The sequence below is a fragment of the Apteryx rowi genome, unplaced genomic scaffold (genome assembly GCF_003343035.1).
Source record: "Apteryx rowi isolate R43461 unplaced genomic scaffold, aptRow1 scaffold_600, whole genome shotgun sequence".
In the NCBI taxonomy this organism is placed as follows: Eukaryota; Metazoa; Chordata; class Aves; order Apterygiformes; family Apterygidae; genus Apteryx; species Apteryx rowi.
The window spans coordinates 285,250-299,347 of NW_020450873.1; the positions used below are offsets into that span (position 1 = coordinate 285,250).

Sequence of the window (14,098 nt, forward strand, 5' to 3'; positions counted from 1 at the left end):
ATTTTACCTCTGAGTTCCTGGGTATGAAGATCTGAGACCCTGGCTACAGCCGGAATTGACCTAGTCTTGATGTGAACAGTTTGCGATCCAGCTCTTACTACAGCCTAAACAAAATCCAGCAACATTGGGTCAGAGCCAGGCTACCTAAACTGGTGCTCCAGTGAAACAGAGGTGCCTGGATACAAGAGAGTGAGCCAGAAAGCACACTGCAAGTGTGAGCACGACTCTGGAGCTTACGGCACTTACCTAAGAGATGGGAATCATAAGTCCCAAACTGTTTCTGTATCATATTCAGCTCCTCTTTAATGTGTAGCACAGCAAGAGCTTTGAGATCAAGGACTGGAGCCCAGCCCATCTCTGCCCAAGATAAGTGTCCCCATTGCTATGCTGAGTGAAGTGCCTAAGCGGTAGCAAGGTGGTATTTCAAGTGCTCCCACTTTATGGGACACTTAATTGCCTAAATCAGGATACCACTCCAGGGAACAGACACCTGAAAAGTGAGGCACTGCGGCCTGTAACGCTTAGTTAGATATGCAAGTCCTCTACTGGATCCAAGTCTTCAGAGGTGCCAAACGCCTCTTCCTAGCTAGGTCAAGGTACCGCAAGTAACAAGAGCTCTGCCCGGTAGTGTCCAGAGGCTGGCAACCACACGTTGCTAAAACAAACAATGCATTAGTTAGTGTGTGACAACTTCTACATGATTTAAACTAAATTCAGATAACTACCTAGAGAAAAAATACAGCTATGATGTTAAAGGGTCTCCTTCGGAGTTAGATCCAGTACAATGAACGTTGAAAGCACAGAAATAAAGTAGGGGCTGCTCTGGACTGGCTCCCTGGAAAATCCAAAAGTGCTATGGCATGAATTCAATCAAATAAACTAAATGAACTGCTAACATCAGTTTCAAACAGGGTCAAGGAATCTGATCTGGAGCTAATGAAAGGAAAGAGCAAAGCCAACAGATCCAGCAATTCTTCAGACCCACAAAACCTGCTCCAGAGGCAGAGCAGCTACAGAGAATCATCCTGATTAAGTTTGCTTTGTTATCGCTATTAACTCTCATGAAAACTTCCAAACCCATTAGGTCCCTTGGGATATAACTGTAAAGACAGAATGCTAGATGCTGGCCATCATGTCTGTGAAACTCAAATTTGATAACGCAGTCCCACTCTGCCCCTTTTTGCAGGGTCCAAATGGCTGTGCTTCTCCCTGAAACTAGATATAGACTACAGGCTCCACACTAGGAAAGAGAGCCAGTGTTGACAATGGTTGTTAACAATGGGCTCTCCCTGGTCTCCCTTCTTCAGAAAGTGTTGAAATATTTTGACCAGATGTGTCATTTCCAAAAGTGCTACAGACCTCCTGGAATGTAGCATCTATCATGCTTTCTGCAATGGTGTTGAAAACAGGTTGGCCGCCTATGCCTCTCTTTGTATTTGATAAGCGTAATGTGTCCGTGCTTATTATGTGACCTGTATAGGATTTACTACAGCTTTACCATGTTGTTTATTTGCTTTTTTTGTGCTTGGCAAGCGTAAATGCTGGAATAAATATGAAAGCAGTTACAGATTAGCAGCTGTAACTGCTTGTTGAAACGAAGTGCAAAAGCTTTCCTTTCTCTAATGTTAGCAAATCCTACTTTTCTGTCCAATAGCTTTTTTACACAAGTGCAAAGATCACCTTTATGAAGTAGTTTTGAATTTTATTTCTTTGTCAAATGCCAAATTCCCACAAAAACATACCTTTCCCCTTCATATACTCAAACTCTTGAAAACATTTAAAGTATACCCCAATGTTATTCATGGCAAAACATTTTCCCATTTGCTAGTTATAGTCCCCCCCCCACCCCAAGCCTTTCTAGTCTGCCAAGCTTGTTAATGCAGCTAGTTTTCTGTAACAGAAGTAAGCACAATCATCTCTACAAAGGAAAACTAATCCTTCCTTCCTGGCGTATATTTAGGGCAGGTTCATCCCACTGAACTTTAGCTATCTAACAACACTGCAATTAGCCCAAGTCAGTCATCTCTGGTCCCTCTTTAATCAGTGGAGTGAGATGGGCATCTCCACCCTGCAGCCCTCCCACCCATCACCTGATCGTGGGTGGGACCTACGTGACTAACAGATAACTTATTTCTCCTATGGATAACGTCAGATGATATGAACCTGGCCATAGGAACCAAACTGTATCTTTGGTTACACTCTCCAACATAATCAAGAAGTTCATATGAAATCTAAGACAGTTTGGACACCCGTGCCTTATTAAAAAATGTATTAGGCAAATCTTTACCAAATAAGAAATCTCTGAATGACAGGTCACAAAATTTTCCATGAAGATTCCATCCTGCTTCCTTTGGAAACATCTTTTGTTACATCTATAAATAGTTCAGTGCTTTCAACACTGGAAAGAGAGCTGCACTAGGGGAAAAAAACAAACAAACAGTAAAACTCTGTCACTTGTCACAGAAACATAAAGTGGCAAAAATGAATTTAATCAGAAGTTCTTTCTTTCAAGTGGACTACTACAGTGAACAAGGCTTTGAAGAACTGAGCCCCTTGTCAACTTGTTCTGCACTCTGCTTTATGCAATCTTTTGGCAAAATAGTCCTAAAAAAGGGAACAGACAACAAAAAAGCCAAGTAATCATAAAAGACAGCATTGGCATTTGTTTCTGAAATGTCAAAGTAGATGTCAGAGCAGTTTAAGTACTATTTTGTCTAAAAACAAACAAACAGGATAGAGTGATTATAACATGGAAAACTGCCAAAAAGGGCTATTAGATCTGATTTGAATATCTTCAACCCTTTAGCCCTACTACATCTCCTAGTTAGTTACCATAGAAATTTTTGGAAATACAAGTCAGAATGCCAAAGAAAGCTAAGAGAACGAGTTGCCCAAATCCTGTAAATTAGGCAATACTGAGTTAAGCACATAAATTGTACTGTTATCTCAAGCACTCAAATGTGGCAAGTCTGACCCCACCAACTGGCCCTCAAAATCCTGAGGGCTTATAAAAGAGAGGGAGAGGGGATGGAGAGAGCAGGAGGGAGTGTGTTGTTTCTGCCATTTGATCCTCCCCTCACTCATCTTCTATGCATGAGCGTTACAGCTAGAGTTGCCTATTCTCCTAAATATTGAAAAGGTATTTGTAGCAGTCAGCTTCAGAAGAGGTTTCTGCTTCACTTTTGCTTCTTCTCTGCCCAGAAAATAATTGTGCTCCCAACTCTGAGATCTGTCCTGTTCCCACAGTCTTTGCATCAGTCTCACCTGATCCAGGACTCTGCATACACTCCGACTTGCCCACCCTGAAACCCTGCCGCTCTCCCGGCAGCGGGACTGCAGCCCGCAGTGGCAACGCGGCAGCGCGGCAGCCTCGCTCGGCCTCAGTGAGGTGCCGGCAGCCATCGGAGCCCAGGCTCCCACGTGGGCTGGCCGCCCACATGGCAACCAAGGGTCCTGGGGAAACCACTCTGCTCGCACCGAAGCTATGCTATGGTATGGTGCTGTCTATACCCCAAATAACTAGGCTAAAGCTAGCTCAGATATGCCTACATATGCAGCAGCTACACATCTGGTTGCACTGCAAACACAGCCACAGGTGTTGCATGCTACCACATGCCCCCGCAGCTGCGAGCCCAGAGCATCCTCCCAGCCGAAACGCCGGAGAGCGCCCATCGGCCGCGGGGCCATCTGGCAGACCCACGGCACACACCGAGGAAGGGGTGGAGGGCACGGATCAGTCTCGCCAACCCCTCTCTGAGGATGCCTGGAGGCACCCGGGCCGCGCTCAGACTGGCCTCTGAGAAATGCGAGAGCACCCAGGTTCCCATTAAACGGTCTGCGAAGCGTCTGGCCGGAAAAGTCCTACTGAACTGTGGCACACACGCAAGGCACCTCCATGCAACGTCGTGCTTGAAACCCAGCATTATATTCCTCAGTCTTGACTTGTATGATGTGTAATTTTGAATAGAAATGTCTGAGAAAATCCATTTATTTCAAAGACAGGAGTCAACAACAAAAGGGAGGTTTAAGATACTGATTCCATGCACTGAAGAAAAATGGGCCATTCAATGAACAAATGTGAAATTATACACCTTATTGGCAGCCAGTTACTTCCTCAAGTAGTGCTTGACATGTTGGACATAATAAAGTATAAAATCCCACTGCTTCACACGATCTACTTCCCATGTGACTACTTCTAGGATGGGTTTACTATCATCCTAACATGCAAGCCTAGAAAGCTATTCCTTTTTTCTAAACAAAAGGTTCTTTTGTCATTACCTTTGCCTGCAACTCAATGTTTATTCGGTATTTGGCAGTTTTCAGTAGGTTCCACAACCTCATCCTAAAACAATTCTGAACAGCAAAGAATTGCATGACCAGAATAACAAAACAAAAGAAAAAGAGGATTCTTCCTACTTTTCAAGTGTAAGTCAGAAGTAAGAACATTCAACTTCAGTAACTTCTAAAAGAGAAGTAAATCATAAAAAGGGATGCACTAAGCAAACCAATACATGAATACACCCTGAAGCTTGAAAAGGAGTCTAGAAATATAAAACAACTACCAATCCAATTAAACATTGATTATTATAACTATCTCCCCATTTGCAAATAATTTGGCAATAGGGAAAAACAGTTCTTCAGGCAAACCCTTCAGCATATTTCTCTAAATCTAACTTCTATTCCTTGGGACTTTTATCAAAAAAAGCCTAGATCTTTCTCTCTTTAACATCTAAAGTCTCATTTTCTTATTCCTTCTTATCGTTACCCTGAAGTCTCCCTCTCTTCTGAACAGCACTAAGAGATGTTTAGGCAATAAAAAATAAATAAACTATCATTACACTGAGCGAAGTGTACACAAAGTCAGCCATAAAAAAGCTGAAACCCTGTGGCAACCCAATAACTTGCAGAGAAATCTTAACAGGAAGACCGTGACCCGACTCTGCAAATACAAACACGCACTTAATTTGGGGTTTTAAACAGCATTGCTGAGTTCAGGTTTACTTAGGGTTTTGATATACATTATCTTATCAAACAACTGAAGCCGTTAGGGCACAGCCGCAGCCCGGGGCAGGCGCACTCGGCCGCGCTCGCAGTTCTGGCTACTCGGTTCCAACCTACAGAAAATATCTATTTTAGCTACCTACTTCACGGGCAAGCTTTCTGCATTTTTATTTAGGGAAAAGTGGAAGCTGCCACATGCCAGATTATCCCTTTTGCCATTAGACATGGTTGTTTTGTCGACTGCAACAGTTTCCAGAGGAGGAACGGGAACTCTTTTCTCCAGGTACCGGCTGTGAGGGACCTCTAGTATTTATGCTTCCAGGCTTCAGTTTGTAGGATGAGGTTAAGAAGAACCATGTGTATACACTTCAACCACTGAGGTATATATACTAGGGTACAAATATCTTGTTAAAAACTGTGCAACAAAAACACAGGTACACACAGCATGCCCTGCACACACAGAGGGAGAGACAAACATTTTCAGCTACTTTCCATAGTAGCTACAGTTCATAAAATAGTAGCTACATGTACATAAAAAGCTACATTTCAGTAGCATTTTGCAGAACATACCGACTGACAAAGTAACTTTTTACTGAGATAAACCATCTAATTTATTTTCTAAAGTGTGCTGTGGTAAATGTTTCTTTTTATTACTAGGGATCACCACTTTAGTGAAGAAATTGCTTATTTACAGGAGCTTGAGCTGTGGATAACACACTGATTTATTTATTTGCTTGCAGTAGGTATCTTTTATCTCACTGAAAAGTTATTTTGTCAGTCACCCTTCCATTAAATTTTTTGTTCTCATAGCCATAGATGTTTTCCTGCCTTTTGAAATAAAAATACACAACCCCTATGAAATCCAGGAATTGAGTGGAAGGAAACACATATGAAAGCAACGAGTTAGCAAAAGCTTTTTATCAGCTGGAGCAGATTATATATATGAAGAGGGAAACTAGCTCTCCTGCCAGTTATAACCTTTTGCAAAAGGCTACAACGAAAAGTAGACTCCAGGATGGAGGGGCAGATACCTAAAATCTAGTTTATATAGACCCAATAAAGAATTTGGACAGCCACAGAAGATCTGGGAGCTATCCTAACTTGGAAAAGATAATCACTACTATCGAGTCACCATTTCAGGAAAACAAACATAAGCTTTCAAAAACACTGCATGAGGGCTACTAAAATTGATGGTGATCTTTCACTTCAGTGCCACTTAATGCACAAGGCAATGGCCACAGGCTGCAGTCCTGCAGCTCTGTATCGTACCGGCACACCATTTCCTAAGGAGGTCACTCATTACTGTCTCCCTGGTCTTTGCAGTCTGCGAGTTACTGCTTTTTCCTCCCTTTAGCGCTGGATGCGTGCGAAATGCAAGCGCAGACAGGGCTGCACAAGATCTCCAGCAACATCAGAGCTCCAAACTCCAGTTTGAGGCTATTGCTGTGACAGAACACGCACGGCCGCCACAGGAGCGCTCTCTGAGAAATATGCATTTATACAACACCTCTAACCTAAGGAGTGAGAGAGAGGGAGAGAGAGCATCCTTTAATTTCTATAATCTTATAATTGTATAACCTGCAGGGATTGCGTCGCAGCCGTGTTTAACACTCCTGGAATTTATTTCCCTGGTGGCTACGGGGAGGCCGCCGAGAGCAGCTCATGAGTTAATCCTTCCTGGTTGACACCTGAGACCAGCCTGCTGCTCCAGCCAGTACCCGGGTGCACGACGGAAAGGGAAGCCCGTCCTTGCAAAAAAGCGGAGATGTGGGTCACAAACGGCCTGGTTGCTCTTCATATCTGCCCCAAACCAGACAAGACCTCGGCAACGTCCACGACGGAGACACAGCTAACACAGCGCTTGGCGAACGCGGGGGCACGAGGCCGGCGTGGCGCAGGGTGCCTGGCCGATCCTGCAGCCCGCGCTTCCCGGTGGCAGGCACCCCGCCTCGCCGCCTCAGCCATGCACCCTTGGAGATGTCCATCGGCCTACAAAGATTGCTTTTCCCTCCATTTTTTTTTCCCTTTAATCTCAAATTTTCTTCAAATGGCGGCCTCAAATTTATCATAAGAGCTAAAACAAAGTATAGTATCTTCTGTTATATTTGCACACAGAAAAACTGAGTTGGAGACCCACGATCATTAACATAATGACTGCCAAATTACAATAATAATGAAGCTCCTTTAACAATCTTTGCGTCAAAATAACAGAAGTGTATTGCAGCACAAATGAGCTCTATCTTGACTTGTATTTGTTGATAGTCAATAATGTCACTAAATGCCACTAGAGTTTAAAAGTCAAAGAAATGTAAAAGGAAACACTTTAACTTGCACACAGACAAAAATACTGGGGTGTCTACCTCTCACTGAGGATAACGGCTCTTAAATGCTGTGTCCGAAATCTATATTTATTTGGGCCATTTGAAAGCTCCAGCATACAGTCAGGTTGGCTATTTTATCTACATTCACTAATTAGACTCTAATCCCAGAAGAGTTTACACACAGATCTATTGTATTTGAGTGAACTGTCACTCATGATAAGTGGGACTGCTTGTGGCACTAAAACGAAGCAGGTGCACACAGAGTTTGCAATGTGATCCCGAAGCAAACTTGGGCAACAGTTGTGCAAAGGCGAGGCTAGCACCAGCTTTTCTCCACAGCACAACGGGAGACAGAGGCCTAAGGTTTAACACAGGCAAATGTAATGTTACTTGAGCAATATTTAAACTGTTTTTTGACTAGATAAATTCCAAACTAACCTGAATCAATTTGACAATTTCCCTTTCAGTACTGTAAATATAATTGTGGGTAAAAAATAATAGTTTGTAGCAATCCTGTCTATTTAAGTCGTATGTTTATTAGTAACACTAAGAAGTCACAGACTGATTTACTATCGATCACCCATTTTAGATGCCCTGAGTAAAATCCTTACCCCCTGGAAAGCAAGAGCAGGATTTCAGCAGGGGCCAGATTTCATCCCTGTTGTTAAAAAAATGTGAACCTAATGAGGCTACATGAAGGAAAGGGAATATAAGGCCAGGCTCTGCCTTCTTGTAGGAAAGCCTGGAGGGTATGAAGGCAAAGGCGCACGATCCCCGCGGGTGACCCGGGACCCGTGCTATGAGCTTGGGAGGCGGGCGCTGAACTACCAGCTCTCAGAGCAAGCCGTGCCGCTCATGAGCGTTTCTGACGTACTGTCCATGGTCACTTTTGCTCAAAGGAAAAAAAAAACAGCGGATGGAAGAGAGCACGTGGTCTAGTTTCACCCCAACGGCCTCTAGTTCATTCAGTCAGGCTGCTCTGCAGCAGGCAAGAGGCGGACATGGAGAGATTCGCTTCAAAAGAGACAGACTTCAAAAGCTCCCTCCCGACCCCAAATTAAATGCTAATATCCACACACCCGCAGAAGCACAACCATCCACATTCCTACCTCCCTGTCCTCCCCCCTCTTTCTGGGCCCGGGATGACCTGTGGTGGGGGTTCGCGGCGCAGCTAAACCAGCATAGCATTGCCAGGCCCAGGGAGAGCCCTGCACGGACGGACCCTGCCCACCGCCGCCCACGGACCCACAGGGCTTTTGAAGACATCCACGTTATTAGGTTGATTTTTAAAAATGAAGTGCATCATTCTCGAGTTTTACTAAATCAGTTATCACAGTTTTCTTGTTTTTCATGATTCTTAACATTTTGTTTACATGCAGCAGGCCAAATCACCACATGCATTCAAATCATTTTCACATCAAATAAAAGAATACTGAGTTTAGCTAAGTATCAAAGTCTCATAGCAATTTAATTGAATAGTATATCTCCTCACTAGCCTCACACACACTTACATGCCTTCAGACCAGACCACATCACTAGGTGAAAATAACATTTTTTAACAGCAGTGTCACTTCCGACTCATATATAGATCAAATTCCCCAAGTTCATAAAGAGCTCAAATTCTTCACTGACCTGAACAGCAGCTGTGACTAGGGCAGGACTTTCTGTCTGGGTTGAGAGGTTAATGGCTACTCGATAGGCACGTTTTTCAGTTAACTGGCAGGTCATTTTAGCAGATGATTTACAAGTATTTTGCAACACTTGGAGATAACCACGTGGAGTATTTAAGTCCGAATTTCTTCTCTGCCTACATCAGATAAACTAGAGAAAGCAGGCAGGTGAGAGTTTCCTGGATATAATCCCAAACTCTGCAAAACTCTGCCCTTTCAGTTTCCAAACAGCAAACTGTTCAAAATCAACATCGAATGGAGTCCAGTGCTTGTCAAAATTATTTCAAAATCCTATCAGTAAAAAACTCTCTTCTTTCAAATATCTCAGAGCAGGCAGCAGACAGACAGTTTTGATCGAAATCACAAAGACTTTCAAAGTTCACATCCTCACCAAATATGAAAATGATGCACTTAACGATCAAGCTCCTATTACTTAACAAAATAGAGGTTTTAATTCCTTCATCCTCCTATCTTAGATTTCATCCATTCAAACTGTAAAAAGAGCTTCAACACCATTGCAATGAGACAGGAATACTCTGTATAATCTGTTTTTCTGTCTTGAGCACTCTCTTCATGTACTCTAACAAAACAACTTTTCTAAGCTTCTTGCGCTATGCCGAGTCCTTATCTCTTGCTGCTAGATAAAGCGCTACTGGTTCAGACAGACAATGACCACGCAGTCACCTGTATGTTAATCCAAATGTTTTTTTTTAAGGTCACAAGCCAACTGCCTGTTTTTCTGCAAGTCCTCCCAGGACACGGAAACAGCATTTATGAGCTAACTTACCACATTAGCTGTCCCCTAGCATTTTGCAAGAAATTGGAGGCCCTTGTCAGACGATACACCACAATAATTTCAATCAGTTCAGTTAACATCACTTTCATTTTCCTGAAGCAAAAAGGAGCTCAAGCCTGCAAACACAACAGAGAGGATTGCTCACTACCCTGAGGCCCCACTGCTCTCCAAATGACTACTTACAGTAGCAAGCGCTGCCAGGATTGTGCCATAGTTAGGTATTCTTTTAAATACAATCACCCAAAGAGAAGCATCTCCTGAAGTGTCATTACATATACCTAGTACTTCCAGCTATTTTATGCAAAAAGAATACAAATATTAGCTTTAGTTTGCACAGAGATGGGGAGAGGAATGTATCTGGTTATAACCTCTGAAAGTCAACAGAAGTATGGGATCAGGTCCACAGTAAACTTTATAGAGTGGCACCTGCAAAGGAAATTACTCATTGCATGATTGATACCACAGTTAGAGACATAAAAAGTAATTCCATGATAAACAAACAACTGAGCAGAAAAAGAGTAATCTCCTAAGAGCACACATAAGAGTACATATCGAGCAATATTGAACAGTCTTCATATTAACAGAAGAAACAGCCCTCGCACACACACACAATTTTTCCAAGTAATTTAATCCTGTGATCCCCGCTGCCAGTCCTCTCACCCACCCCCAACAGCAGATTTTTCAGCGCTGATTTTGGTGCTACACTTGGCCAGTATCTGCCTTTAGTTCTAATAGAGCAACCCCAGTGCAATTAGCTATGTTCCAGAGCTATTACACAGCTATAACTCACTGCTTTAAGAGTAGGCATTTCCCACAGAAACACACACCAGCAATGCAAACCAGAGGCCAAATGTTCTGCCTGTCAGACAAGTGCAGCTCCACCAGCTTCACATTTACCAAGTCCACACCAATGGAGATTTCACACTAAAGGTTTATCAGCCAGACCTCCCAGTACACAGACCGGAACAAACAAATGAGCGATATCTTGCTATTAAAAAGCAAACTAATACAAAATCCCAACTTTTTTTCCTTTTTTAACAAAAGAGAAAATAAAAGTGGGGGAAAGCTCTCCAAAGCCGTGATGTCAATAGCAAATTTAAGCATTAAAGATATGTCAACCAGAAGTGTGCATTCTCTACATCTTTGCAAGTTAGGTCATTTATTAGCTTTATGCATCACATGAGAAATGCTTCAGCCAAAGTACCACCTAAACTGAGGGAATATATTCCCTTTCACACACACTTGTGATCCACATTTACTGAACAGTTTCAACACACCACCGCTTCAATCCACAGCACATGGGCTTGACACATTTTTGTGGTTCCTCTCCAAGAATTCACAGATAAACTGCTGCATCAGGAAACTGAAGGTTGCGCACTAAACTGCATGTAGCCTATTTCTGCCCATGCCGGCACATTGGTCCAACAAGCAGATTTACACACTTTATTACCATTTGTATGCTTGCTTACCTGAGACCGACACTTTCATGAGGGCTTCCAGGGGTCTGTTGTTGTCCAGATCCCGACTGAGTTTGAGTTCCCCAGTGGCAGAGTCCAAAAGGAGCAAATTTAATTCATTGCCTTGCACAAAAGTGTAGGCCAGACTGTCAGACACATCGGGATCATGAGCTGGGATCTTGCCAATCACGCCAGAAGGGAAGCTATTAGACTTGTTGGTCACATAGTTGTTGAAGATGATCTGGAAGTCCTGCAATACAGGTGGGTTATCATTCTGATCCAGGAGGCGGATGTGCACTGTTGCTCGGCTGACAAGAGGGGCGGATGTGGCCTGCACCACGATCACATACTCCGTCCGGCTCTCGTAATCCAGGTCCATCAGGGCCGTGAGGTCACCGTTGAGCAAGTCTAGCTGGAAGACCTCAGGGATGTTGCCCTCCACAATCTGGTACATGATCTGTGCATTGGTTCCCTCGTCAGGGTCGGCTGCACTGATCCGTGCCACAATAGAGCCCACAGGGCTGTTCTCCTCCACAAAGATGTCAAATTCATCCTTCTCAAAGACAGGAGGGTTATCGTTGATGTCCAGCACAGTCACCTGGATATCCACAGAGGCTTTCAGGGGTGGGCTGCCCCTGTCTACAGCAAAGGCCCGCAGGCTGTAGACTGCCACGTTCTCACGGTCAAGCTTGCGCAGTGTACGTATCACCCCAGAAGTGGGCTCAATGTAGAAGTCTCCATCTCCATCATCACCGCCTTGGAACGTGTAGAGGAGACGGCCATTGAGGCCTGAGTCACGGTCCGTAGCAGATAACTGCAGGACGCTGGTGGAGAGCGGCACATCCTCAAAAACCGAGCCCTGGTAGCGGTCGCGCAGGAAGCGGGGTGCATTGTCATTGGCATCCAGGATGAGGATCTCGACATAGGTGGTGTCGGACTTTTGGGGAATGCCATTGTCATGGGCTGTAATGGCCAATGTGTAGGAGGCTTGGTCCTCGTAGTCCAGCTCCATCAGGGTGGTGATGGTGCCTGTGTCGGGGTCAATACGGAACTGGGGGATGTTATCATCCAAAATGTAAGTGATCCTCGCGTTCTCCCCCGTGTCTTCATCAGTGGCACTGATGGTGACAATAGAGGTGCCAATGGGCTTGTCCTCACTGACACTCACAGTGTAGTGGGAGCTCTGGAAGACTGGGCGGTGCGTGTTGGCATCTGTGACATTGATGAAGACCTGGACGGTGTCAAAGCGAGTGCCATCCGAGGCAGTGACTGTGAGCACATACTGCCTTTCCTGCTTGTAATCCAGGGGCAAGGCCAGGGTGATCAGTCCCCCTCCACTCTGACTGGTGATGGCAAAACGGTTCCTGGTGTTGCCACTGGTGATCTGATAGGTCACGACACTGTTGACATCCCTGTCCACTGCTGTCAGTGTCAGGACACTGCTGCCCACAGCCGCGTCCTCATTCAGTCTGAGGTGATACACCTTCTCAGTGAAGGCAGGGTTGTTGTCGTTCACATCCAGGACTGTGATGGACACACTGGCTGAGGAGGTCATGACCGGCACACCATGGTCCCTGGCCTCCACCCCAAAGTGGTAGTTCTCTACAGTCTCTCGGTCCAGCTCTGCGGACACTGTGATCCACCCCGTGCTGTTGTTGATCTGAAAAGGGAACCCAGAGTCACTCGCTACGGGAGCGCTTCCAGTGGGTGGTGTCATCTCTATGAGTTTGTACTCCAGGCGAGCGTTTTCCCCAGAATCAGCATCCACAGCCTGGACGTGCAGCACTGAGTAGCCCAAAGGAACATTCTCCAGCACTGTGGCCTGGAAGGGAGTGCTGACAAAGATGGGGGCGTTGTCATTTACATCCACGACCTGCACTGACACCATGCCACTGGAGTTGATTAAGGGAGGCCTGCCCCCATCCTGGGCTTTGATCCGCAGCGTGTACTCCCGAATAGTCTCATAATCCAGAGGGTTGATCAGGTCAATGGCGCCAGAGAAAGAGTGGATGTAGAACTGACCTTTCAGGTTGCCACTCACAATGCTGTAGTGCACCTGGGCATTGCTGCCCCGGTCCCGATCAGTGGCCTGCACCTGCAGTATCTGACTGTTCACTGGGGCATCCTCTGGCACCTGGACCAGGTAGCGCTTCTCGCTGAACTGAGGATAGTTGTCGTTCTCATCCTCCACAGTGATGTGCACCATAGCTGTAGCACTGCGAGGTCCTGGGTCCTTGCCCTGGTCATTAGCTTCCACCACCAGGTGGTACTCAGAAACCTCCTCACGGTCCACAAGGGCTCGGGTCCTCACAACCCCAGAGCGCGGATCAATCTCAAAGACGCCGTCGCCAGCTCCCGGCTCCAGCAGGCGGTAAAGCATATTGGCGTTGGCTGGGGCATCACCATCGGTAGCACGGATAGTCAGCACCTCGTAACCCACCTCCAGGTTCTCCCGGATGCTCTCCCGGTACTCGGGCTGTTCAAACACCGGCTCGTGGTCATTGGTGTCGCTCACAGTCACCGTCAGATAGGTGGTGGCCGAGCGGCGGCGCGGGGAGCCGTGGTCGGAGGCGGTCACTTTGAGCACGTGGGTGTCCTTCGTCTCCCGGTCCAGGCTGCGGGTGGTGACCACGCTGCCCGTCTGGGGGTCGATGGAGAAGTAGTCGTTGGAGCGCTCGTCGAAGAGCGCCTCCATGGAGTACGCCAGCCGGCCGGCTTCCCCCTCGTCGGGGTTCTGCGCCCGCAGCGCGATCACCGCCGTGCCCGCCGGCTCGTTCTCGGGGATGGAGACCTGGTAGCTGGGCAGCTGGAACTGCGGGGGGCTGCTGGGGCTCCGGGGCCGCCGGGCTCCGC

The 14,098-nt window shown here is 45.8% G+C and overlaps 1 protein-coding gene across 1 annotated transcript in view; it reads right to left on the reverse strand.

The window, feature by feature from the left end:
• Positions 1-13,955, reverse strand: part of CELSR1 (cadherin EGF LAG seven-pass G-type receptor 1) — a 180,561-nt gene extending 166,606 nt beyond the window's left edge. Inside the window, exon 1 of the mRNA XM_026083448.1 lies at positions 11,258-13,955. Within this exon, the coding sequence (XP_025939233.1) occupies positions 11,258-13,940 (2,683 nt within the window). The 5' untranslated portion in view covers positions 13,941-13,955. The remainder of the gene's footprint in view (positions 1-11,257) is intronic.
• Positions 13,956-14,098: the final 143 nt, after the last annotated feature.